The following is a 27,411-nucleotide window of genomic DNA, read 5'->3' on the forward strand; positions in this document are numbered from 1 at the left end:
GTGCAGGGCAGAGGTCCTGTAGCACTGGAGGCTGACTTGTCTCTGGAGCTTAAGACCCAGGTCAGAGTTACCCAGAGTTGGCTTAGCTAGCTGGTCCAGTAGTGAGGGATGCAGCCTGGAGGCCGCAGTGAAAGGAGAGCCGGCTCCCTACAACTGCACATTGCTCCTGCTGGTGTAGCTGCAAATCATTAAACCCTCGAAGCCAGCCTCCCCCACAACTACTGGAGTCCCGCATGTGCCAGCCTTGGTGATGGGACCCATTACAGATGGGAAATGACTCCAGGGAGCCCGGAGCCAGGCTTGGCCTGTTCCCCTGGCAAGTCAGCTCTCATACGTCCAGTGCAAGGGGCCTGCACACTACCTCTGGGGAAAGCAATTGGAAGGAAGCCCCCATGCTGCGCTGCAGGCAGGCATCTGGCAGGGCACATGAGTCACAAGGCAGAGGATTTCATAGCGGTGCCTTCCCTTCCAGCAGGAGGGGCAAGCTTTTCTAAGACCTCCTTTGCTTTGAATATTAGCTGCCCTTAAGAAGACATTCCAACAGGCAGGGGGCGGGGTTATCAAGCTCCAAGCTCGGGACAGTGAGGCCTTTGCCAGGCAGGAGATCTGGAAAGTGCCCTGAACTGGTTAGGTGAAAGGTTAGCTATTACTAACTATTGCCAGGTTCTTGGCAAAGTCTCTGCCACATTCTTGCCATCTCTTCCATAAGAGGGTGACTTGGAAGGCCACTCCTGTCTCAAGCCCCATGTTGCCCTGGGTGAACAACACCCTCTTTCCTGTTTACTCTGTCACGAGTGGGGATGGGGTAAGGTCTTTCTGCTGGAAGTCAGCCTTTGGACCTCTTTTTTTTTTTAAATGTATATGGGTATTTTGTCTGTATGTATGTCTGCATCATGTGTGTGTCTATTGCCCACAGAGGCCAGAAGAGGGTGTTGGGTACCCTGGAACACATAATAGACTATGATAAGTTGCTATGTGGGTGCTGAGAATTGAACCTGGGTTTTCTGGAAGAGCAGCCTGTGAGCCTATATTTTGAACCCTTGGACCTATATTTTGAAACCAGTTCCCCCCGCCCCCCTTGAGAATAATAATAGGCTTTGCATCTCTTCAGAAATGGGCAACTGTGGAAGGTTCCAGAACAGGGAGGTAACAAGTTGAAAGGAATGTTCAGAGATTTGGAGTGTGAAGGATTGCTTGGAGGTGGGGAAGGTCTAGAGTTGAGAATGGAACATAGGCCAGGGATGATCTCTCTGGGAGAGGTGACAGGGCCCAGCGAGGCCCCACCTCTAGCAGCCTGGGGCCAGGCTCTGGAGAGGGTGGATCTGAGAAGGGTTGCCTGGGAAGAAGAATTGATAACTGCTCAGGGCTCACCCAGACCTCCACATTTCCTCCACAGAGAAGGTCTGGGAGTGGTGTTTGTGCAGTGCAAACTAAACTCTGAGTTGTGCTGCACAGGGAAGGCCTGGGACAGTCAGGAGGGGATCATTTCAAAGCCTTAGGGGGAGGCGGAGCAGCCAAAAAAGGGCAGAGGAAAGAAAAGGCTAACATGTTTACAGAGAAAGGGAGTCAGTGGAAAAAATGACGACAAAGTCAAGTAGATTTGGGAGATGGCCCTGTAGTCAACAGAGGGGAGGGGACAGTGGCCGTGTACAGGGGAGAACGAACCTCCAACCAAGCCTTGGCTGTCCTCTCAAGAATGCTCTGACTCCAGGGCCTTAACACTGCCCGGCCCCAGCCTCAGAACCATCCTTTGCCGCCCATTCACGGGGACTGTTCGCTGGAGGGTCTCCCTGTCGGATGGGAGGTGTTTCTGCTCTCAGAGGGAGACAGGGCTGGCCAGACTTCAAGCTGTCTTGACCCCAGGCCTTTCTCCAGATGCCCAGAGGCTCGGCTGGGTGGGGGCTCACGGCTTTCTTGGCAGCTTCTTTGTCTGCCTGTGGACAAAGGGGCCGACCCTTTCCCAAGCCCCACAGGTGTGAAGAACTTGTTACTGTAGTGTTTGTTCAGCCCTCTTAGGGGCCTGAAGGACCGTTGACAGAGGTCTGCTTTGTGATCAGACTTGGCTAAAGCTCCCTAAGCCCTCAACAAACACTGGCCACTTATCTCAGAGACTTTATCAGAAACCATCTAAAGCCCTCTTTGGCAGGCAGGCCTCCTGACCCATTCACTCGGGACTCTGGGTTTCCAAAGCACTTTCCACATTTTTTCTCCTTTTTTTTCTCCTACCACCCACAGCATCCTTGATATCAGAATAAAGCCTTGGTAGGGAAGAGGCAGTTAGGTTTTATTTTCAAATTGGAATCTTAGGATAAAGGGTTCTTTAAACCCGTCTTCCGAGAGGACACACTGAGAGGCAAGGGGCTGCTTTGGGAGAATTTAGCTTCAGGGGCTTCTGGCCTGATAGGAGCTCTTCAGCCTGCTCCAACCTCAGAGGAAACTGCTACCCTGTGTGTGTGTGTGTGTGTGTGTGTGTGTGTGTGTGTGTTGCTTTCCAATATGTCAGCAGCTACATTAAACCACCCTTGAGAGCAGGCACTGTGAATATGTATATAACACTCTCCTGCTAATAGTAATAGTACTATAATTACTATTAGTAATCATAGTAAACAATTGTAACAACAGACTAATAAAAGCTACATGCCTACTCTTTGAAAATATCTTAGCTCAGTGCTCTCGCAGTCTTATTGTGGTATGGAGGGCTGTGAGCTGAGCGATCGGTACTGTGAGGTATGGTTGGACTGAGGACCTGATAAAGAGCCAGAAGGAGCTTCAATCTGCTCAGGTGATCCCAGGTCACTGACCCAGGACAGGGAGAGGGGAAACCTCCAAGCAGTAAGAGACTTGCTTTGTTGCTAAAATAGTTTTCTTTGCTCAGGACTCTGAAAAGTGGTCCACCATGCACTCCCTCTCTGGAAGACCCAAGCACTTACCGTTCGCCACTCCCTTCCCCCCAGCCCTGGATAGGGACAATACTTGCCGGTGGTTTTTATTACATTGGAGTTGAAAAGAGTCGCCTTTATTGATTGAGTCTCGGGAACCTTGACTGGGACCAGACTCCTTTCGTGTCCCCTTTGACTGCTTAGTGGTTACCCACGCCCTTGGGTTTATTCTGACTGGTCTCTACTGCGCTGTCTCTGGTTACAATCTATAATCCTTGTGTTAGTAGTGGGGCCTTGGGTTGAGCCAATGGAGACATCAGCTGACCACATATAGGCATCTCCAGAGGCTCTGTCCTGCTCCCTGTTGCAGAATTATAGTAGCATTCAATAAATAATCATTGACCACCAAAGCGTGCCTGCAGTTGGACTTCCCAGTTATAAAGAGACACCTACGGTCTGCTGAATAAATGGACTGGCCATCAGGATCACCCTGATATGATTTACCTTTAAACACAAACTGCTGCGGGTACCAGAGCTGTTTGGGCCCCGGCTTGCACGGGCCTCTGCTCCAAAGAGAGGCCTTTCAGAGCTCAGCTCAGCGTGATCCCCTGGTGCAGACAGGAGCTAGGTGTGTGCAGCCACGGTTGCCTAGCTGGGCCTTTTCATGAGTTGCCACAAACTAGGCTCAGAAGTCACTTACTGCGGGAGGAATATTTACAATTAATAAACAAGAGGCAGACAATTTCTAAATAAATAGTGTACCAAATAGAGTAGCAAGGTCATAAATAAAAGAAAATTCGATTAGCTGCCAACTCTTAAAAATAGCTCTCAAATATTTTCATGACTTTATGCCAATTGTTTAAGAAGGATTTTTTTTTTTGAATGAAGCCAGAACTCTTCCACCCCCTTGAAGGGCCTCTGCTGTAAGCTCCACCCTCACCTGGATGCAAGACACTTTCTCTCCAGGGCGGTGACAGTCCAACTAATATCTTTTCCATTTGGTTCCATCATTTGATGTAAGTCAGTGGGCTGCAGCGGCAACATCGCCAGGAAGCTTGTTAGGTACAAATCTGGAGGAGCTGGGGCTGTTGCTCAGTTTGTAAAGAGAGTGCTTGTCCAGCCTGCAGCTCTGAGTCCCATCCCAAGCACTGCTTAAACCTTGCATGGTGGCAGACACCTGTAATCCTAGAAGGGGAGGTAGAAGGATCAGAAGGTTGAAGGACATCCTTGGCTACAGAGACTTTATCTGAGACAGGAAGGGAACATACATCTGGGGCTTGGCTTAGTGGTGCATGCCTGTAATCCCAGCACTCGGGAGGCTGTGACATGAGGATCACAAGTTCAAGGCCAACGTGTCCTAGGAGCTTTGCTCATAGCTGGAAGACCGCAGATCTTTCATGGACCTGTCTCCCCTCTGGGAATAGAAGTGACATCAAGCAGGACTCTGACTTGCTTCTGAACTTCCTCAAATCAAACCTGAGTAGGTCTCTTTTTCTTTATATATACTTCCAGAAACAGTGAGGGGACCCAGAAGAGCTGACGATGTTCATGTAATCTGTGTGCTTTGTAGTGTGCCTCTGAGAGGGGGCACAGAGAGTCTCAGGTGAGGGACCAGTTTCTTTTATTGAAAGTATCCAGCCTGGATGGGTGTGGTGGCTCATGCCTTTAATCTTTGTACTCAGGAAGCAGAGGATGATGGATCTCTGTGTATTCAAGACTAGCCTGATCTACATAGGGAGCTACAGGACAGCCAGAGCTACATGAAAGAAAGAAAGAAAGAAAGAAAGAAAGAAAGAAAGAAAGAAAGAAAGAAAGAAAGAAAGAAAGAATAAAAGAAAGACAAAATATGTACCTAGTATGCAGATGCTGCTTTGTGGGTTATTTTTGTCAGCCCAGAGGCAGGCATGTAAATCCAGAATTCTCTTAGCAATTATCTAAAGAACACAGGCAAGTTTCTCAAAAGAACTGCTCCAGAGAAGAAGGAAAAAATGAAACCAACTGCCTATTGATCCATCCATCCATCCATCCATCCATCCATCCATCCATCCACCCATCCATCCATCCAATTATCCAGTCTCATGGTGGACACTGGGCTGAAGGACAGAGGAGGACCTCTGAGGCTAAGACCAGGGCTTCCGACAGGTCCACGACCTGATGGCATTCCTATTTTCATGGACAGGCTGGATCCCTGGGAATTTTGGAGTTTCAGGGTCCAGATTAAGTGCTGCTGGGTGCTTTCTGGACTAGGATAGTCTTGGTAGGCGCTTGACTTAGTTTTTGAGGTGTTTTGGGTAGAGAATCAATACATGTATGTTTTTGTAAACTCATTGAATTGCCGATAGTCAGTTCTCTGTGTTCAGAGCCCTGGGGAGAATCTGTGGCATATAGATGAGGGTTCTTCTTGCTGAAGTACACAAGTCTATTTAAATGGAATTAAATTGCTTAATCAAAGCACAAAGCATACTTTAAATTAGTTCAGAGTAAGATACAGGAAAACTACAAGACTATGCCTTTAGGATGAGGGCCAGGCAGCAAATCCTCTTGGTCCTATCTATCTACCTATCAACTTTCTGACCTTCCTATCTGCCTGCCATGCATGCACCCATCCATTTAGCTACCTCACCCAGCAATCCACTTATCCACCCATCCCACATCTGCCTTTCCCTCAATCTATTTCATCCACCAGTTCATCTCAGCCATTCACTGCATGGGTCCATCCATCAACCTGATACTCTATCTTCGTCTATCCCATCCATTAATCCTCCCACCCAGACCAATTTGTTATTGCTCAGTTCACTTTTTCTATACATGCATCTATCTTCTTTCATAAGTGTTTGCTTTCTCTCAGTTGTACAACAAAAAATGTAATCAAGGCTTGCTGTGGGCTTCTCCCTGTCGTCCCCAGTGAAGCAATAAAGTTGATTAAGAGCATCTGGCCCACTTGATCAATGTGAGTTCTGATGGGTCTGCTCCCCAGTCTGGCCATTTCCTCTGTTATAGGAGGAGCCCCTTGGGCAGTTGAATGTATATCCTGTCTCTGTATCTCACACAAGTCATGCATGGACTAGCATGTAGCTAGAGAAATGTGTATATATATATATATGTATGTATATATATGTATGTATATATATATATGTATGTATATATATATATGTATATACTGATTATAACTCAGCTGCAGGTTATAACCTAACCAAATGGCTAGGTTAAGTTCCATTCGACAGGAAACATGAACGAAATGGCTTAAAGTCAGAAGTTAACAACACAGAGAGGACATTTGGGTGGGGGAGGGAAGTGGTAGTTGACTCTTGGTGCCCTTTCTCTTTCCTGTCAGGTTTCTGGTTGAGGAGTAAAATTGGGGAGACCTTGCTTCCAGCCCCCCATTGTTCCTCATGAACCTGAGAAGAAGCTATAGGGGATGCAGCTGGCTTATCCCAATATGCTAGCTAGCAGGCACACAGCTTAGAGTCTTTAGGAGAGACCAGGGGAACCCGTAGATAGACTACCAAGTCATCCAGAGGTGTGGGGTTCCTTGATATGGGCCAAGCTGGTCCCCCAGGAGGGTCTCCGCTTCCCCACCCCCATCTCTCCTGAGTTGACCTCTGTTCTTACAAAGCTGCCCTTTCCTTCCCGCCTTGAAATCTGATAATGAAACTAATACCCAATATTTTTGCCTGGGAGAGAAGCAGGAGATAAACAGGAAGGCACAGGGATTAGGGTGTCTTTCCCAGGCAGGGCCCTCGGCTGGTAGGAGTTGGGTGACACCTCTTTGTGGACCTGAGAGATCCAGATGTGAGCCACTCTGCCCAGTGCATTTTTCCATCTGTGTAGAGAAAATAAAACAAAGAGAAAAGAAAACAAGCTGTAAAATACTTTGCAGAAGTCTGAGCATGGGTAATTATCACTTGATGCTCTTTGACAGCCCCAAGGAGGGGCAGGGGGTGCTTTTTGATGTTAGCCTCAGAGTTTTCTTTTGTATGACCAGTTGTTTGGAAAGAACCTTTTGTTGGTGTGAGGTGTGCATAGAAGGAGATCTGGCCTGAGCTTTTCCAAGGGGGAAGGAAGGCAGCCCTGCATTCCCAGAAGGGCTCAGAGGCCTGTTGGATGCTAGGCAGCTAGAGCCTCCTTTACAGAGGAGACATGGGGGCGTGTCCACCTCCATGAAGTTGTTCTGTGTGCAAGAGGAGGGCAGTGAGACCATAACGATCCTTGTAGATTCCCAGTCCTGGGCAGGTGCGGGTCTGTTTCTTTCTTTCTTTCTTTCTTTCTTTCTTTCTTTCTTTCTTTCTTTCTTTCTTTCTTTCTTTCTTTCTTTCTTTCTTTCTTTCTTTCTTTCATTCATTATTTTATGCATGTGAGTACACTGTTGCTCTCTTCAGACACACCAGAAGAGGGTATCAGATGGTTATGAGCCACCATGTGGTTGCTGGGATTTGAACTCAGGACCTCTGGAAGAGCAGTCAGTGCTCTTAACCACTGAGCCATCTCTCCAGCCCCTGTTCTTGGAGGAAAGAGCAAGTCTGCCTGTAGTTCAGGTTCGGCTGTTCTGTGTGGTGATACTGATCGTCTTTTCTGGGGCAGTCTAGCAGCAGGGAGACCTGCCTGCTGCCAGCCAAGACTCTACTCGCTAACTCTGGTGCTTGGATGGATGGATGGTCACTGAGCCTCTCCAAGTAAGTCCTACTCCTTGTCTTACTGAGCGAGTCCAAAGAGGCAGTGTAAATGTGGCAGCCCTCCATGGAGAGGGTGGAGCAGAGAGATGCAGCTTCGGTGTATCTGGTTGAACTCAACCCCCTGGGGACACCTGCTTGGGAACACTTCCAAGGCTCTTGGGAGTCGGATCTGTTCTCTAGTCCACACTAGCGTCCAGCTGCTTCTGGACTGCAGGCCAGGCACTGTCTTAACTCCACCCCTGCTTGCGAGACCACTGGGCACATGGTTTGGGGACTGATTCCTGGAAGAACATTTAAAGAAGCTTGTGACACCAGAGAGTAAAATCCAGAATTTCACAAGTTAAAATGGAATCCAGTAAAAAACCGTTTACAGTTTATATAGTAGAAAAGGCAAATGTTTTTAAGCCAATCATGGAGAGAGAGAATTTGGGCCATGGCCTGAACAGTCAAGGCGTGCATGGAGATGGAAACAAGACACAAGGAGACGTGCCCTCTTCTGTAGTGACAGACATGGGTGGAGGCCGAGTATGGGCCTTTTCCCCTGACAAGTTGCAAACATTTTCTTTTTAATGTTGATACCAAATATGTGTTGTTATTCTTTTCAAGGGTGTGGTGAAATGAGAACTATCACTTCCTGCTAGTAGGAGGCAAAGCCAGTTCAGCCTTCCTTGAGGGCAACTTGGTGTTTTCTGATCCAAAGTTAAAAATACGGAGATCCAGAATTTAACTGAATTCTGCCTTGAGGAATGTATTAGCCATCATTAGTCAGAGCAGAGTTCTGATGTGCATGTTCAAGGTGGTTGAAGGTTTAGAACACGGCCAGCAGGGAACAAGCCGGTGGGCCAGCTTCGAGAGAGCCTGCTTGTTCAGTGCGCCTGTCTCAGACTAAGGACCCACAATGTCTGAGTGCCAGACAATCTTTAAAGACCACATTGACACTTTAAAAAAATGTTCATTCTGAGAAAAAGGCTACAAGGCCAGAGGCAAATGGGTGTGATCTATGTTAATAAAACATACTAAATAGTCCCATAGCTGGGCCTAACAGGAAGCCCCTCTGTTCACAGTGGTTGGTGGAAACAGGAGTGCACTTCCCCCCTTTTGCCTTGCTTTTTAAGTGTATGGGCATCAATCATCATCTTCTAGAAAGTTCCATAAAACGTGTACAGAACACGCTGCATACAGAGAGGACAGTGAATACGAGTGTCCCTTTGGGGGATGCACTGGGGGCCTCATCCAAGCAGGGGCTAGATGTGGGCTTGGGAGTGACACTGAAGTCACACCCCCTGGATGGTAAGATGGCTGCAGCCAAAGAGGCATCACCTGCAGGAAGACAAGCTGGCCTTGGAATGGGAGGGGCCCTCCTACACTTTAGAAACTGACCTGAGTTCAGAATAAATGAAGCAGGAGGGATTGGGAGGCTGGGGTGGGGGGTAGAATGAAGACAGGGGAGTGAGTAGGCCTGACTTCTTCACAGCCCCCAGGGCTGTGCGAAATAACTTCGACTTTATCCTTATAGACACCCTCAGACTGATGCTTAGAAATCCCACTCTGGTCACAGCTGGCTCTATAAAGTGACTGCAGGACTCCCCCAAAGATGCAAAATTCCCATCCCTTCTGTGAAGTGGCATCATGTTTGCACAGAGTCTACACTTCCTCCTGGGTCTACAAAAAACCCCTTAGTAAGACCCATCTCTAGCTGGGCAGTGGTGGCACACACCTTTAATCCCAGCACTTGGGAGGCAGAAGCAGGTGGATCTCCAAATTTGAGGCCAGTTCCAGGACAGCCAGAGCCACACAGAGAAACCGTGTCTCAAAAAACCAACCAATCACAAACCTCATCACTAAAATGGCTTATACTGCCCATCACAATGCCAATGTTATGTAAATGAGCATACGATGATGATTTCTAGGGACTAGTGACAAGAAAAATAATCCATTTCAGCATGGGTGCAATTTCCCACCCAGAAATTTTGGATCCACACAGTTGTCTGAATCCTGCAGCATGAGGCAGACAGAGGCAGAATGGAGAGGAAGGGGCTATGTGGAGAAGGTGCCTCTGGGTCCAAGTAGAGACCTCAGACTTGATGAGGGTTTGTGGGTCAGGAGCAGAGAGGTGATATGAGATGTGGGAGTTAGATCCCAAGGGCATTAGGGAAGGCGGGGTAAGAACTGACCTTTGAGCTAAGATCATAGATCTGGGAAGTAAGAGGGAGAACAACTGACAACAGGGAGAGCCACAGAGAAGAAAGCCAAGGGTCCTCTGTGGTGTTGGATGGTGGGAAGGAGAGGGGGCAGTTGGTTCTAGGTGGCAGGAAGAATAGGAGAAAGGAGGTGTGGGTGGATGGTGTATGCAGAAGCCGGGGCATCTGGGTTGGGCCTGTTCCTGCTGACAGACATTAACACTTATTTCTCCCATCTCTGGAGGCTGCAAGCCCAAGGTCCTGTGAACTTCTCAACCAGCGTTTATAAGTGCCCTCGAAAGAAGCAAGGAAAGGCTCCCAGAGCAAGACTCTCTTGCCTGGAGATGGGGGCTGGGAGGGGACCTGGGACGGGCCTCTCCGCAGGGTGTCTGTCACCCTGTCGTCCCCTTGTGCTCATGGCTTCTCCCTGTTCCATTGCAGCCTGCAACTGCAACCTGCACGCTCGGCGCTGCAGATTCAACATGGAGCTCTACAAGCTGTCGGGACGCAAGAGCGGGGGTGTCTGTCTCAACTGCCGCCACAACACCGCGGGCCGCCACTGTCACTACTGCAAGGAGGGCTTCTACCGAGACATGGGCAAGCCTATCACCCACCGGAAGGCTTGCAAAGGTAGGTTGTCTTGGGGTCAGGGAGCAGGGGTTTTCAAGGGCACTAGGCTTCTCTCTCCCGCCCTCCTCCCTTTCTTTTCTTTCTTCTAGTTCCCCTGCAAAGGAGACTGAGGTGTGCACACATACCCCGCCCCCCTTCTCTCAAGGCCTCCCTGGTATTTGGAGGTGAAAGGCAAAACAAAGGGCCAATGGAGACTAGGCTCAGAGAAGAAAGCAGTAGGTGTGATCCCTTATGAGAGTGCAGGGCCCGGCTCCCGGCTCCCGCCACCACTTCCCCCTTCGCCTCCCTCCTCCACAGCTGCTCCTCAGCACAGGTGTGCTGCATTCCAGAGGAAAGAGAGTCATGTGCACCAGGCTTATTGTCGGGACAAAGGACCCTCTTTTTCTAGCCCCTTGTAGATTTACTTCTTTGGATGTGTTCGCACTGCCTACCTTCCCACCCCCATCTCTCTCTCACACACAGACACACAGACACACACACAGACACACACACACACACACACAGAGAGAGAGAGAGAGAGAGAGAGAGAGAGAGAGTCACAGGGAGGTTGGCTTTTTTTTCTGGATCAGGGTCTTAGGAGGACCATTAATCCATTTGTAAATAGCTTTACTCGTTGGGACCAAGGGGGGAAAAAGGCTAGGAGACTGGTTTTGTTCACTGGAGCCCTAATGTTTTAGCTTTCTGGTGTTTGCTTTCTTGTCTCACCAACAAAATGAAGCAGGCAATGGTCAGATGACTCTGGGGGTGAAAAGTAGCCCCCCTCCCCCATTATCCACATTAGCCTTTGGAAATTCCTGGCACTAAGGGGTTCTAGTTCCTTGGTTGGGGTCTGGGGCCAGAGTATGCATGAGCATGAAATGTTTATATTTGAGGTCTCCTGGAAGACAATGGGGTCTTTAGGAACCTTGACTTGGGATGGGATGGTCATGGCAGATAGCCGGGGTGAGGAACTGCCGTGGAAGACTCTTCTGGATGCTGCTTAGCCTCTGAATGAAGCAGAGGTGTTCTCCTAGCCAGAATCCACCACAGGTTGGGTGCCTATGTGCAGGCTGATTGTACATGACTGCATATGACTTCAGGGACCCAGTGCAAAATGAAAATACGGGGCTCCTTATGCAAAGATGACAAAGAATTTCAAAGCCTCAATGGCAGAGCTTCAGCCAAGCGTGTGCCTTCTGAGCATCGAGCCACTTCTGCTCGTACAGACACATTCTTAATAACCAGACAACAGCAACCAAAACCCCACTGGCTCTGCAGACTCTGCTTGGAGTTCTCATGTGCAGATAAACAAGGTATCTGTCAGGATATAGACAGGCTCTCCTGCCATGTCTTTGGCCACTGGCTGCCTTTGCTGGTTGCCAAGAGAATTTGAACATAAAGGTGTCAGGGGCGATTTCCAGATCAGAGAGAAAAACTGATTCGGGAAAGACTGCTCCAGGAGACTCTGAGGAGGGGCAGGTGGCCCTGGCAGTGAATATTCTACATTGTCAGGAAATGTGAGCAGGGCAGGGGTAGGGAGATGGTTTGGGGTCTTTAGAGAACAGAGTTGGAAGCTGTCCAATTCCTTTGCCTATATCCAAAGTGGCTACTGTCTCTTTTGCAGAAGAAATGGAAGCTAGGATCTTATAAACAGCTGACCAACACAGATTTATTGGCCATTTGGCCAAGAACTTTACCCCATGTTAGCCACTTCATTGGGCAGTCCTGTGCCTGAGAGCAGGAAGGGTCTCCCCAGGAAGGATGCTGTCTACTCCCTGCCCTGCTGGCTTTTGCCTTTGGGGCAGGAATGCTCAGCTTCCTTTGCCAGCAGAGGCCAGGGGTGGGGCAGGCACAGACAGAGGAGGGGGTGTTCTGTGACTTCAAATGCTGGAGCCAGCCCTGGTGGCCCTGTTTTCAGTTGCAGTCCTGGATATCAGCTGTCCCCAGCCTTGGTGGGAACCCAAGAATAACTTGGAAAGGGGAAGCTAAGATGGATTCTGGTCAGGGAGAGACCGGAAAGAATATGTGGAAGAAAGGGAGTGATTTAGGAGCCCCGCTCCTTGGTGAGGGAAGAGTATGTGAGCCTGCACCCTGCTTGGTGAGGAAGAGTGTGGTGTGAAGAAAAAAGGCCTTGCTTCATGATTGGTGAGAAAAGGCTCTCCTCCGACGACAATGGAGGGGCAAAAATGTGACACAAGTAGCCATCTCATTGGTGGAGAAGGAATCCCTAGAGAGTTCTAGGCCTCTACCTCCTGTCCTTCCTCCCCAAGTGTTGCCTCCTTAGGAGACGTGGGAACTTTGAATCCCCTTTTGCCAAAGATTACCCTGGTGATTCTGGCAGGAAGGCGCTTTGGGGCAGTTCAGAGACTGTGTGGGGAGAGGTGTGCCTGAGTCTCTTGGTGAAAACACCTACTCCTCTTTCACCACATGGGACCCTTCTGCCTGTCCTCCAGGGACACATGGTTTAAGCAGTGGTTCATTGCATGCAAACTTGTTGGTTGCCTGTTTTATGCTCTTTTGACAGTTTGTTCTTCAGGGAGTCTGGATCTCTTTCCCTAGCCCTGGCCTCTGATGTACCCAGGAGCAGCTCCATGCTAGGCCCTCACTGGGAGAGTTTCACATCTTTGCTTTATCCTAATTTCACAGAGGAATTGGGACAACTGGCTCTCAACTCCCAAGTTGGCTTGGGAATGGCCGTGGGGCCCTCTTTACCCCCTGACTTCTCAGGGCCTGGGAGGGGCCCGGGCAGGGGGCCCGAGGCCACCCATACACTGCTGGCGATTGGCTGGCTCAAGACCTTGTTCAGTATCGAGCAGGGGTGGACCCAGACAAGAACAGCTTGGAGCAAGGGCATTTGATTCCAAACATTACTATGCAGTCTTCCCATTTGGGAAGTTTCATAGCAACAAATTTGTTGGGGTCTTTCTCCCCTCCCCTCGCTTAGGAGCAAACTGGGCCTGGCAGGGTTGGTGTATACAAAGGGCCGTAATAAACATGCCCAGGGGACAGGCCGCTGTACTCTCGGCTATTCAGAGCGATTTCACAGCGCTGGGCCAGCCTCATTATGGTGCAGGCTGTTGTCCTATACAAAGTCAGATGAGATGAATTTCTCCCCTTTCTCCGCAAAATGGTTTGTGAATGATACTCGTCCTGGAATCTGTCAAAAGATAGGAGTTTTTGTTTAGCATCTGACTTCTTTATGGACTTAGCAGGCACTCCCTTTTTTAGAGCCTGCAAAGAAGACGTTGCTATTTAACCACCTCAGCCGTGCCTCCATTGATAACAATATTAATTTATCATTTTCCCAAACCATCTGTGATGGATAAAGACATTCCAGGAGGCTCCCGTGAACCGAATTGTGATGAGAATTAAGAAATTAACCACCACATCCAGCTTTCCGTCACAAAGGGCCCTCGTTCCATCTCACTGAGCAGCCTGTTCGTCCCGCACACTGCCCTGCCCCCTTCTCCTCTTCACTGAATGTAGCTGAAAGAAGGCTGCTGAGACAGCGCAGCAGCAGAGCTTCAGGAAGATGCAATCATTAGTGGACCAGAGCACAAGACACCGCGCACCACCCCTGCAGTCTTGGGGCTCCCCTCACCCTTTCTTCCTGCAGTTCTGCCAAAGGTTGGGGTTGGGGAGAAGGGAGAACCCCAGTCCAGTTCCCTTGGTTTCTTGGGGCCACTGTATGGAACTGTCTCCTTGGCCCCTCCCCACCCCCAGTTATTTTCCTTTTGGATTTTTTTTCTTTCCCTTCCTGAGATCACAGGCATCTTCCCCCCGCCCCCCAACTTTTCATTCTTGGTTATGTGTGAGAATTACCTAGGAGGTTGTAAAATGCCGCTTGGGCCCCACCCCAGGGATTCTGGTTTCATTAATGGGTCCATATGAGATGGAGGCAAACTGACCTTGGAAAAGCTCTTCAAGGCTGAGGACTGCCAGGGCAGGGGTTGGTATATATGAGATAAAGGTGGCAGGTGCTTTGCTGTGCTATCTTGGGGATGTGAGAGCCAAGGCTCCAGCTATGGGGGTGGCTCATGTATACAGTCTACAGGGCATTGGGCTAATCTCATGGCACCCTAAATCTTGGTCATCATACCTGTGGCATTATCTTCAGGTTTCTGGCCACTGAGTCCCTTTCAGCTTTGACATTCCACATTCTGCCATTCTTCAGGAGTCAAACATCGTACCTCTCCTTGATTCAACAGGGGTCATTCTTTATAGCCGTGTGTTTGTGATTAGGAAGAGCCAGGAAATAAGGCAAGGTGATTTTGCCCTGTGACTTATGCTCACCCTGTGAGGTATACTATGGGGAGACGGTATCCCTCAGCCTAGCACTGCTGTGTGCTCCCTAAAACTCCTTGCTAGCCAGCTCTACCCCACTAGGTGTGAGTGTTCCTATCCTTTTCTCATTTCTATGCCTTTTCTTATTCCTAGACTCTACACAAACATTCTAGGGGTTCTCATTGCTTGACTAGAAAAGACCCTGATCTTTGAGTCCCTGTTCTTGGTGCTTCTGGGCAGGGCAGTCAGTGTTGCAGATAGTTGACTTGGAAAACAGTCTTTCCTTGGGGTTTCTGCTACAGAACATCAGGTGGACCTAGTGTCCAGGCTTCAGGTCAGGGCTCAGGTTTCACGTCTGGGTGAGTGAAGCATGCTACAGAGCCTCAGCCTTCCTGTCTGGAGATGGGCAGAAGCATCCCTCCTCCCTCCTAGTGTCACCGAGTGCATTCATTAAATGAGGCGCATAGCATGCACTCTGCACATGTTCAGCACTGTGATGATTTCTATAAGTCAAGGAGAAGAGAGACACAAGGACCCTCACAGTTGTCAGTAGGCACACAAAGCAGCTCTTTTGCTATTTGTTTTCTTTCTTTCTTTCTTTCTTTCTTTCTTTCTTTCTTTCTTTCTTTCTTTCTTTCTTTCTTTTTTTCTTCCTTCCTTCCTTCCTTCCTTCCTTCCTTCCTTCCTTCCTTCCTTCCTTCCTGACCCAATGGGTTTTGTTAAAGCTGCTTCTAGGGTCCAGGATGAGAGGTATAACCAATGGTTATACTGCTGAAGGAAATCTCTCTCTCTTCCCCAGTGACCTTTAATAATTTATAGCTACTCAGGGAGGGGTGGAGCCTTGTGAGCCTCTCCCCTTAGTTACCACATTTGCCTGTATGTCTTAGGAGGAGCATGTTCAGAGACACCCTGATATCTCCCATTGATGGGATATTGACAGGCCTAATCTTGGGTTTCCAGCCATAAGTCGCAACTGTTGTGGAATCAAAAGGGCAGTATCGATGCCACATTCTAAAGACAGTGTTCTGTCCTCCTGCACTCCGTCCTTCAGCTGTTACATTCTCTCTGCTCCGTCTTTGATGGAGATCTCGAGTCACGGAAAGGGTGATAGAGAAATCCCATCCACGGCTGAGAATTCAACAGTTCTTACTCTCAGCACTAAGGCTAGATAGGAGTCTCTGCAGTCCTCATACCAGCTGAAAAAAAAAAAAGATGCTCTCTGACCAAAGCTCACTAATCTATGGATACAAATATAATTATTTAGGTGGTAATTTGATGGGCATGTCCTATCCATTTAGCCTTGCCTAGTTTTTGGTGTGGAACGTAGCATTTGGTAACTGGCCTTTCAGCCAAAGGGCTCAGCCCCTGTGTAGACCCTGTGGCTGATTCCCACAGGACTGCACAGGGTCCTAGGGATGTGCCCTGGTACTGTGGTTTGCACACTGTCCATAAAGGATTTGCATGCTTTGGAAGCACAAATCATGAATGAGCCAGCGGCAGGATGTGCCCAGCAGCTGCTTGTGGAGGCTCAGCGCGAAAGGTGGGGACAGCTGTATACAGCCAAACACAGTTCTGAAAGTGCCCCTTGGAAGATCAGGCTGCATCTGAGGGCTGCCTGCCTGACCACACTCCAGCATGCAGCCCACCAAAGCCTGGACTGATCCTCGCCATACTGCTCGCAGCTGCCCTAGGTCAAGTGCCTGGACTGGACCTTCCTTCCCATCTGCCCTCCTCCCATTCCAAGCTTGTGTGCGCCCTTGCAGAAACAGTGGCGCTCTGGGAACATGCTAAGGACCTGTGTTTTTCTCCTCAACTGGAGAACAGGTGCAGGAAGACTACTGTTCACTAGATCACAGCGGGTCACGTAATCCGGTTTAGAATTATGGGCTCCCCTCCCGTGCACTTCCTGCCGTCTGCACCTTGATCTGAAAGTGTCAGAGAAAAAGCAAGGCCATCCACCCTAAATCATTTGTTCTTCAGAGCCTTGTTAGCGACCCGCGGTGGGGGAGGAAAGCCTGGCTTGAGGGAGGTTGACACAGAAGTGAAGAAGACTGGGGATTATCCATGGATCTCCACCCTAGGCTCCCCATGCCCCAATTAGCATGGAGGGTGTGGCCTTTGAGCTTCCTGTGACCCAGGATGTGAGGGGATTGGCATTCCCATCCCCTGCCTCATTCCAGATGCACAGGACAGATGAACTGGCCTCTCCCCAGAGGAGAAGGCAGTGGCTTGGTCCTGAAATGAAAAATGAGGAAAAGAAGCTAATTGTGAGATGAGGTGAGTTATATGGAAGAAATAAACAGTAGGGAGAGAAAGCCAGCGAGGGGAAGCTTTCTATGAGCCCCTGGGGTGGACATTTAGAGGACACTGGGGTGTGAGGGGAAAGCAGAGAAAGAACAACAGTGCAGGCAACCCCTAAAGGCTCGAAGCAGCTGAGTGCTGGGTAGGCCCTTGGTCAGGAGGAAGGAAAGGAATGCAGGGCAGGGCCCTCTTACAGACACCTGGTAGGTCCTATCCCCAAAGCACAGGAGGCTAACGCAGAACCAAGGACAAAAGTAAAGAGGGGAGTGTTGGCAGTTACAGAAGCTCCTTCTGCCTCTATGAGGCTGCTCCCCACCTACCCACCCACTCCCATCTTCCCACCCTGGCATTCCCCTACACTGGGGCATTGAACAGGCCCACGGGCCTCTCCTCCCACTGATGTCCAACAAAACCATCTTCTGCCTCACGTGTGGCTGGAGTCATGGGTCCCTCCATGTGTATTCTTTGGTTGGTGTCCAGTCACTGAGGGCTGGGGGGTGGAGGGATCTGGCCAGTTAACACTGTTGCTGCCCCCATGGGGCTGCAAACCTCCTCAGCTCCTTCAGTCCCTTCTCCAACTCCTCCATCGGGGACCCTGTGCTCAGTCCAATAGTTGACTGCGAGCATCCGCTTTTGTATTTGTCAGGCTCTGGCAGAGCCTCTAAGGAGACAGCCATGTCAGGCTCCTGTCAGCAAGCACTTCCCGCATCCACAATAGAGTCTGGGTTTGGTGGTTGTATATGGGGTGGATCCCCAGGTGGGGCAGTCTCTGGATGGCCTTTCCTTCAGTATCTATTCTTTGTCTCCATATTTCCTCCTGTGAGTATTTTGTTCCCCCTTCTAAGAAGCACTGAAGCATCCACACTTTGTAAGGCAAGCCACAGTGGAGAAACAGTACTCACTTGTTCCATTCCAGTCAAGAGGGAGCATCGTGGTGGGAAGAACTCTCGAAGCTCAACGACCAGAAGGCAAATGATCCATTTCAAAGTGGGCAAGATATTTGAACAGACACTTCCTCAAGGATGGACAGATGGTGAATCAATCCACGAAACATTAGCTTTCGATGGGGAAATGCAAATTGAAATCACATTCAGATCCCTCTCATTGAAAATAAGAAGTGTAAGTCACTTAACAGTTCCAAGTGTCTGGCGAGGACAAGGACCTGCTGGAGCCACCACGCACTGGTGGTTGTAATCCCACATGACATAGCTACCCAGTGCTGCCCTGAAAAGTGAAACTCAGGACCTGTCATAAGACCAGGATCCTGCTCCAGGAGAAATGAAAACGTAAGTCCTACAAAACAAACAAACAAAAAACAACAACTGCTTACACAAATATTTATAACGGTTTTATTTGTAATCATCAATAACCCCAAACTAGAGACAACCTTAGGGTGTGTCAGGGGACATAATGGATAAGGTAGGTACAGCTCCACTGAAGAAGACTGCTCAGTGCTACAGCAGAGAAATGACTGATTCTTATGCCCCCACACACAAACCTCAAACACAGTTGGCTATGTGCAAGAGATTAGGCTCAACAGATGGCATATACCTGGCAATCCCATTTGCATGTGTAGACATTGTGGATACATTTTGCCAAAGGTGAAACTAGACAGAGTTGGGGCTGGTGGCAGAGGAAGAGATTCTTGAGAGAACTGGACAAGTCTGAATCCTGATGGAGCTGGTGATTAGAACTGGCGTCTGTGATTAAAAAAAAAAAAAACCTGTAGAAGTGCACAGCAAAAAAGAGTAGATTTTACTCTAGGCAAATGACAGTAACAGGGAGCTAGAGAGATGTCTCAGTGCTTAAGAACACTAGCTGCTGCTCTTCCAGAGGTCCCGAGTTCAATTCCCAGCAACCATCTATTCTGAGATCTAATGCCTTCTTCTGGCATGCAGATAGAGCACTCATATGCATAAAAGAAAGAAATCTTTAAAAAAAAATTACAGTACAATGGATGATATTCCATCCCTAGAGCTGTAGCTTGGGTGTATCCCCAGAGGTAGTTTGGGTGTGTCCCCCAGAGGGCCACTATTGGAAGCTTGATTGCCTATGTAGCAACAATAGGAGGTGTTGAACCTTTTGTTTTCCCCCCTTTGGTTTTTCAAGACAAGGTTTCTCAGTGTAGTTCTGGCCTGGATCTCACTCTAGACCAGCCTGGCTTTTAACTCAGAGATTTGCCTGCCTCTGCCTTCTGAGTACCATGATTAAAGGCGTGTGCCACCATCACCTGGCAGGAGGTGTGGAACTGTAGGTAGGCTCTAGGACTGGAGAGATGGCTCAGTGGTTAAGAGAACTTACTGCATTTCCAAAGGATCTGGGTTCAGTTTCCAGCACCCACAGCAGGCAGTTCACAACTTCCTATAACTTCAGTTGCAGGGGATCTGACACCCTCTGGCTTCTGTGGGCACTGTATGCATAAAATGCACGTAAACTCATGAATAATAAAAATAAACAAAATAATTCTTTTAAAAAAGAGGCAGGGCCTAGTAGAAGATGATAATGCCATCAAGGCCATCGCCCTGGGAGAGGATGTCAGTCTCTAGTGACCCTGCTTGCTGTGACAGTGGATGGTTTTAAGAAGAGTGAGTCTGGCCCTTAGAGCTGGGCTCAGCCCTGGGTTCAGTTCTTCACTATCAAACAGGGAAACACGGCGTAAACCTGGCTCTCTTGTCTCTGGCTCTTGTCTGACTGTGCTTGTCCCTGTTTCCCTTTCTTTCTCTCCATATGTCATGGTCTACACACATGCTCCCTTACCTGAGGCCAAACAGATGGGGCCACCCTATCTTAGACTCTCAGCTTTTATAAAGGCGAGTTAAATATAAAATACACCTTTTCTTTTTCTCTTCACTCTTTCTGTTTTTTGACACAAAGTTGGCCTCAAACTCTTGACTGTCCCATCTTAGCTTCCTAAATTTCTATGCCCTGAAAACTGTTTTAAAGCAACCAGCTTGAGAGTGTTTTGGTTACAGCAACAGAAGATGGACTAAGAGCTTCTGACACTGTCCCAGGGTCTTGTCTTGTCACTTCCTTCACAACTCTGAAATCATTAAGAGCTGCCACACCCACCCCTTACCTGCATTCAGCATTTAACCCCTGCCCTGGCCTTTCTGAGTCACCACCTTCTTGTTCTCCTTGACTCTCCTCCACATTATGCCCCATGCGTTGCAAGATGCCCGAGCAGCCTTGGCCATCTCTGGCATGCGCCTTCTCTTGCTTGCTCCACAGTGTCCTTTGGAAATTTGAGAAGGAATGAGTGTTTGCATGCTCCTTTGTGGCCAACACATGTTTTCTACCTTGTACAGTCTCTAAGCAGTAGGGGACAGGGTGTCTGTCAGCCTGGACACATAAGTAAGAGGTATGGGCATGTAGGAAGCCTTTGGCCCTTGTTTTATCTGAAGATGCTGGCCCTATCTGTCTCCATGGACCCTTCTTCCTTTCCTGACCTTGAAGCAGCTAGAGGTCAGTTGACCCACAGGTCCCCAGAACCCTCCCTGCCTCTCTGTTCTTTGTGAACCACATCCAGGTATACAGCCCAGTCTTGGTAAAAGCACAGAATGATGTGCTCCTGTCCTAGTTAGGTTTCTAGTACGGGATGAACACCATGAACCAAAGCAACTTGGGGGAGTCTTTAATTCTACAGCGTACAGTCCTTGTGGAGGGAAGTCAGGGCAGAAAGTCCTGGAGGCAGGGACTGAAGTAGAGACCTTGGGGTAGTGCTTGCTCTCCATGGCTTGCTCACCTTGCCCCCCCCTTCTCTTTTCTCCCTCTTGCTCTGGCCCGCTCACTTCCCCCACCCCCACCCTCCTGCCTCAGGCCCCACTTGCTCTGGCCCATAAGTATTTTTTTCCTCATTATGGATGGTTGTGAGCCACCATGTGATTGCTGGGATTTGAACTCATGACCTCTGGAAGAGCAGTCAGAATCGCTGAGCCATCTCACCAGCCCTCAACCTGCCCAGCGCTGGCACCACTCACATTGGACTCCCCCTCTCCCATCAGTAATGGAAATGTCCCAAGGTTTGCCTCCAGGCTAATCTGTTGAAGGCATAGTCTCAGTTCCCTCTTCTCATATGGCCCAATCTTGTACCAAGGCTGACAGAAAGCTAACTGCATAGCCCCTACCTAGGAGGTTAGGGGGCAAGCAGCCCTTGTGAATGAACCTTGAAGGTCTTGGAAGCCCTGTGGTCTTCTGATTGGCTCTGCCATCAAACTATTCCTTGACGAATCTTGAAGGTTCCTCGAGTTCTCTGATGGACCAGGGTCCTGATATTCCAGATAAGGTAGCTTCCCTGCCTAACATATTACTTTATGCTCTGGGAGATTTGAGAAAAAAGGTTCCACCAACTCCCTGGATTGGTAAGGGGTTCTACTAGCCCTTAGCTTTCCAGCACATTCTATTTCTAGCACAAGAATAGAGAATACTCCTCTACCACACACACGCACACACACACACACACACACACACACACACACACACACACACACCATGCCAAGGTTCTGAGGCTTGGTCCATTAGATTCTCTTGCTTGAAGGTTTTACTTCCTTCTGATGGTCCTTGGCCCCAATTGCATTCTCTACTCAGGCCTTTACTGGCCACCCTGTTTGAAGTGGCTGCTAGCATCCCAGGCTTGTAGGAAATCGGAGCTGGCAGGGACTCCAGGGATCATGGAAGCCCTAGTAAGGTCCCAGTCAGTTTGCTACAGTCTCAGATCACACAGAGATGTAACCTACCACAGAGGAGGTTTCTCTCCCTTGGCAAAGGTGGCTAGTGACTTCACCAGGGGAGCTAAGCTACAAGAAGCTCTGTGGGCTGATAGCCATCTTCTTTAAAGTCCAGGCACTGGCCGGAGAGAGCCAATAGGAGAGAGAGCTTGTATGGGGTGTAGCACAGGTGTGCTAGTCACCTTGAAACACCAGGACAAAGCACTGTGTACCTGCTGACTGAGACAACAGATAGTTAATCTCTCCCAGCTCTGGAGGCTGGAAATCCAAGGTCAAGGTGCCAGCTGGGCAGATTCCCTTTGAGGGCCAGGAGGGGAGGGATCTGCTCCAGGCCTTTCTCTTGGGCTGCAGATGGTCACCCTCATCCTGTGTGTTCACATGGCCTTTCCTCTATAGCCGCCTTGCACCTCATCCCTATTTTGTACGAGGACACCTGCCATTGATTAGAACCTACTCCAATGACCTAATTTTTTGCCATAATTACCTCTTTAAAGGATTCATATTTGTCTCATGCATGAGCACTTGGGGTTAGGACTTCAGGGTATGCATCCCAGGGGCTTGGCATGTGAATCAATTCTTAACATGAGGTCAAAGTAGTTAAGTTTCCTCGGCTTCTGGAGGCCTAGGGGACAGCCAGATCATGTCTGGATTGAGGACTGAGGCTGGGCTTGTTCTGTTTCCCTATTACAAACAGAACAATCAACACCTTGCTTTCCCATAAGCCTGTGTTCTAGATTACTGCCTCTTGAATTTCCACTTGATCTCATTCCCTGGAGCCAGGGTACCCAGGAAAAGTAGACAGATTTCCTATAGGAGCCCCAGAAGACACCCTGTGAGCTGCTGGAAGGGCCTGGTCTCTGCTTATGGTCACCAATAGAAAGTAAGGGCCATGCTTGAGTATTGGGAGCCATTGGTCAGTACCAGCCGCCTCCTGCTTCACTTTACCAGAGTTCTTAGAAGTCCCTTCCATTGGTAAGGTCCAGGTGCAGTACTAGTGGATACTTGGACAGGGTACCCTGCAATACAAGCCCCGTTCCCTGCCCCCACCCAGGACACTGTGATGAACAGCAGTCACAAGGTTAAGGTCTACACTCTAGATAGATCCATGGATACAAAACCCTTAATGGAGTATAGACTACTGTCCTTACAGAGAAGCCACCTGTAGTCCATGGAGAAAGGGTTACTAATTCAGAGTCACTGGCAGGGACACGCAAGGCCTGGGTCCTCTGTCCTCTGTCCTCTGTCTGAAACCACTTGAATTCTCTTGAGCAGCCTGTCCCTGTCTGCTGACCCAGCACAAACACAGGCCTGGGTTCTCTGCAGTCAGCTACATTCGTGGGAAACCTGATCCTACCATGCTCTCAGGGTCCCACATTTCCTTCACATTCTCTCTTCGTGGAAAAACTTCTGGTAGCCTATTTCCTCTGAGCAGGTGCTGCCTGCCCCATGTAGACTGTGTGAAGGGGTTGACTTTCCTGTAAAAAAACATGGCTAGCTTCCAGGGAAATGGGAGTCACCAGGAGGGCTTCCTGTGACAGAGGACGTTCCAGCCTGGGTCATGTTCTCAGAAAAATTAGAGAAGCTTTCTGTTTGCCCCCTCATTGGAACCCCAACAAAGGAAAAGGCCCCTTCCCCTTGCCTCATTCTGCACTTAAACCATCCTGCTGTTTGCGAGTCACTGTGTGAGTGCATGTGTGAATCTGTGTGTAGTACCCATGTGTGTGACCTTGTGTCTATGTGTTTACAGGCTAGGGAGCCACAGCCTTTGACTTTCTCTTCTTAAAAGTGCCAAGGCAGCCCTGTTCCCTGCCCATAAAGGCTGTTGGAAGTCTGTTTTCCCTGTTGTATTATTCAGGGTTCTCTAGAGGAACAGAACTTACAGAACAGATGTTCGTGTGTGTGTGTGTGTGTGTGTGTGTGTGTGTCCAATAGCTATATGGGCTCCCGAGGAAAGGTCCAGTAGTTGCTGGGTTCATGAGGGTTGTCCCAGCTGGCCTTTAGTATATCTCAGCTGCTCTTCAATATATGTCAGAATCCCAAAGAAGTAGGCTCTAATGCCAGTGAAGGAATGGACTTGCCCATGAGAGTGAAGGCTAGCAGGTAGAGACAGCTTCCTTCGTCCATGTCCTTTATATAGGCTGCCAGCAGAAGAGATGTAGCCCAGATTAAAGGTGGATCTTCCCACCTCAAAACGATCTGGATTGAAGGTGTATCTTCCCACCTTAAAGGTCTGGGTTAGAAGTGGGTCTTCCCACATTAAATGATTTAATGAAGAAAAGAAATCCTTCACATGTGTACCCAGCTGCTTGGGTTTTAGTTAATCCCAGAGGTGGTCAGTTTGACAGCCAAGAATAGCCATTGCACCCCTGCAGAGGATCTTACCACAAGGGCACTGCCTCTCGTTGGCTTTTTCTCTATACTTAAAACCCACCCTTCTTTGCTCAGGGGGTGCGATTTGGGCCATTCTCTTTCTGGTATCTATGGGGAAAGGTCTTACTCTGGGCCATTTGCCTGGGCTTTGGGAGTGCAGGGTGGATCTCTGTTGAATTGCATTTGGCTGCATTTGGTGCCGGGCCATGCAATGGCCTCACAGTGCCTGAAAGAGGGCAGAGCTCATTTCCCTACGTAAGAGCCAGAAGTACAGAGGTGTGTCCTGAGAGGATGAGGGATCTGGGCATTCTCTCTCCTCAGAGCTCCAGATCCTTCCAGGTCTCCTCAGCCTGTTGCCCTGTCCTCCGACAGTCATACTGTTCTCACAGGGTATATATAAGAGAATGTAGCTGTGCTGGGATGGTCTGTAGGAGTCTTGATTGGTACGCCTCTGCTGGCAGATGCTCTGTTGGTCGCATGATGCAGCCTGGTGATGGTCCCACTGGCCTGGATGTGATCCTCTAGTGACTTCTGTGCATAGATAATGATTGGTATGGAAACATACACCACACTGCTGCCAGACGCATGACTTTGCTTCCTACAGAATCTTGGGAGAAAGATTTGGATGAGCTGACCATACAGAATTCATCTGGTCCCTGGCCTTGCCAAGGTGGATGAGTTCTCAGCTTGCAAGGCTCAATGCATAGCCTAACATGCTCCTCCACCCAGAGCTTGTGCTGGGCCAGCTCCTACCAATGTGAAGACACTCTGGGCCAGTGCTGGTGTCTAGGTGAATTCCATCGGCATCCAAGGAGGATGGCCGCGGTATGAATTTGGTTGCCAGTGGGCTTGCAGAGCAGGCCAGGAGAGGTCAGCTGGCACGAGAACCTGGCATCTCCATATGCCAATGCCCACATTTGTGGCTCATAACTGTGCGATCCTATGCTGCAGACCTCTATTCGCACATGGCCAACTGAGAGGCAAGTCCATATCGCTCTGACCACAGGGAAAGGTCAAAGGTCCTTGCAGCTATCTCGTCCTTTCTGTCACCCTTTCCATGGGCCATCAAGACTGGATCTTATTACTTTAAAAAAGGGTTCAGACTTGGATCTAGGGTACACTGAATGTCTCAGCAGAGACTTTTTCCATGCTAGTGACAAAGGTAGCCCAAGGGAGGACAGAGCTTGGCTCACGCTCTTAGAGGGTTTTCCTCCACGGTGGCAAAGGTGACTGTGCTGGGCAGGATGCCCTTGGGCTTGAGACAGCTTGTTTATATGGAATAAGCCAGGAAGTGGAGAAAACTGGAACCAGGGGCAGATATAGCCATATAAGGCCCACGTGGTGACCTGTGTTCACCATTCACGGCCTTCAGAACCATACGGCAAGCCATGTAATAAATGTTCAAAAACATGGGAGATCTATGAGGGATATTGAAAACTGTAAGAAGGGGCAAGATGGGAACAGCCCCAGTGCTTCTCAGAGACACTATGTCATAGGAGCCAGCAAGCTGCCAGCCCCCTCGGCCCCTTCTTTCCTCCATCCTGTCAGGCCCAGACCCTTCCTCATGCTGATGCTGCCCCATGTTTTTGCATGACACCGCTGGGGCCTACATGCGTCCCATTGTTCCCCTGAGTGCTGTGGACAGGCTGGCTCTACTGCACGCATTTTCCTGCTGGGCCTCACGGCCACTCCCAGACTGGAGGCCTAGGGAGAGGCTGCCTTCTCAGGGCCAACTGTACTGAGGAGGGAAATTTTACTTTAGCTCTTTGGGGATCTCAGTTCTCACTTATTTTCCTAGATATTTTTGTCCTCTTTGGGGACAGAAACAAAGCAGCATGTGGCATGAATTGAAATGACTACAGATCGCATTGCTGGGGCGCCCTGCCCTCCTGGGCTTCCTGCATCGGGGACAGGCACAGCATCCCGTCCTTTACCCTGTTCCCTCCCCAGTGAAGTCACTGCTCAGGCACAGGTGGGCAGAACTTAGCAAGATGCCTGCAGGGGTAAATGTTGCTTGGATCCTCATGGTGGTGGCGGAGACCTCCCCCGAAGGTCAGGCTGTGTCATGACTGGAACACTGGGAGCTTTGAGTGCCGTTGGATGTGGGGCTGATTCCACAAGAGCTCACTCTTCAGAATCAGGAGGGTTATGATGTTCATGCGGTGGCCTCTGGCCTTGCTTCACTCCCGGCTTGACCGTTCCATTCCTGGGAGGCCCCTAGGACGTTCACCAGTTCAACAGTTACTCATCTAGTTGGAGTTTGAAGGTAAAGTGTTATAGTGACCCAGAATCCTGGGATCTGGGAGGCACCTCCTCCCTTTGTCTCCTTCTGGCCAGCATCCTAAACTTCATCAGCTCCAGACCCTCTTCCACCCAGAGAAATCTGGAAGAGAAGCCAGTACCTCTACCCTTTAGCAGCCCCCCCCCCACACACACACACTTGTACTGCTTGACATCATAATTGAGTGTCTGCCCTCCTTCTGGGCTTTGGAAGGGCTCCCTGGCTCCCCTCTCCTGTTCCTCAAGCAAGCCTTTGAGGTAGGTCCATTTTGATTTGGTTGGTAGGTAGGAGATATCTCTAGAACATGTGTGAGCTTGGTTAGACCTACCTGTTCTTTTTCATTTTTCTTCTCTCTGGGGTAGGGACCATGGGACAGCCCTGGGCGGGAACGGTACCAACTGCCTCTCTGATCCTTCTGTTTTATGTTCTTCACAGCCTGTGATTGCCACCCTGTGGGTGCTGCTGGCAAGACCTGCAATCAAACCACTGGCCAGTGTCCCTGCAAGGACGGCGTGACGGGCATCACCTGCAACCGCTGTGCCAAAGGCTACCAGCAGAGCCGCTCCCCCATCGCCCCTTGCATCAGTACGTGTGTCTACTCTGCCTGAGTGAGATCGGGATGGGGGGGGGGGACACTGTGGGAACTGGTTGCTCATGTCCAGTGGGTTTAGCCATCACCAATGGACATCTCTTCGTTCACTGGTGCTCAGTAAGATCCAGCGAGAGACTCCAGGCCTAGAAATTCCTTCAGAAGCAGCTATGTGCATTAAAGCCAGACTGCCCATAGCTTTCAGTCCTACAAAAACTGAGTTACTGGCTCCAGGCTGGACAACAGGACTCATCTCCAGCATGAGCCTGACCCCTACTTTCATCCCAGACCCAGTAAGCATGGGGGCTGCCAGATTCAGAAAAGAGCAGACCAACGCCTTGGGCCTTTGAGAGAGAAGCTACTCAGATTCTTGTGTATGGCCCCTGTGGCCCCTATGAAGGGTTAATAGAGCAGTGGAGTAGAGGTCCCAAAGAGACATTACATAGAGGGTACAACGGGCCTTGGCACTGAAGGGTCTCTGTATTTTACAACTGGTGGGTCATACTGCGGTGACCATGGGC

At 49.5% G+C, this 27,411-nt stretch overlaps 1 protein-coding gene across 2 annotated transcripts in view; it reads left to right on the plus strand.

The window, feature by feature from the left end:
- The window catches only part of Ntn1 (netrin 1), a 177,527-nt gene that overhangs the window by 99,560 nt on the left and 50,556 nt on the right, over positions 1-27,411 (plus strand). For both annotated transcript variants that reach the window (XM_052196193.1, XM_052196192.1), the window contains exons 3-4: positions 10,174-10,362; positions 26,737-26,886. In XM_052196193.1, coding sequence (XP_052052153.1) covers positions 10,174-10,362; positions 26,737-26,886 — 339 coding nt within the window. The remainder of the gene's footprint in view (positions 1-10,173; positions 10,363-26,736; positions 26,887-27,411) is intronic.

This window comes from Apodemus sylvaticus, chromosome 10 (assembly GCF_947179515.1).
Source record: "Apodemus sylvaticus chromosome 10, mApoSyl1.1, whole genome shotgun sequence".
NCBI lineage: Eukaryota > Metazoa > Chordata > Mammalia > Rodentia > Muridae > Apodemus > Apodemus sylvaticus.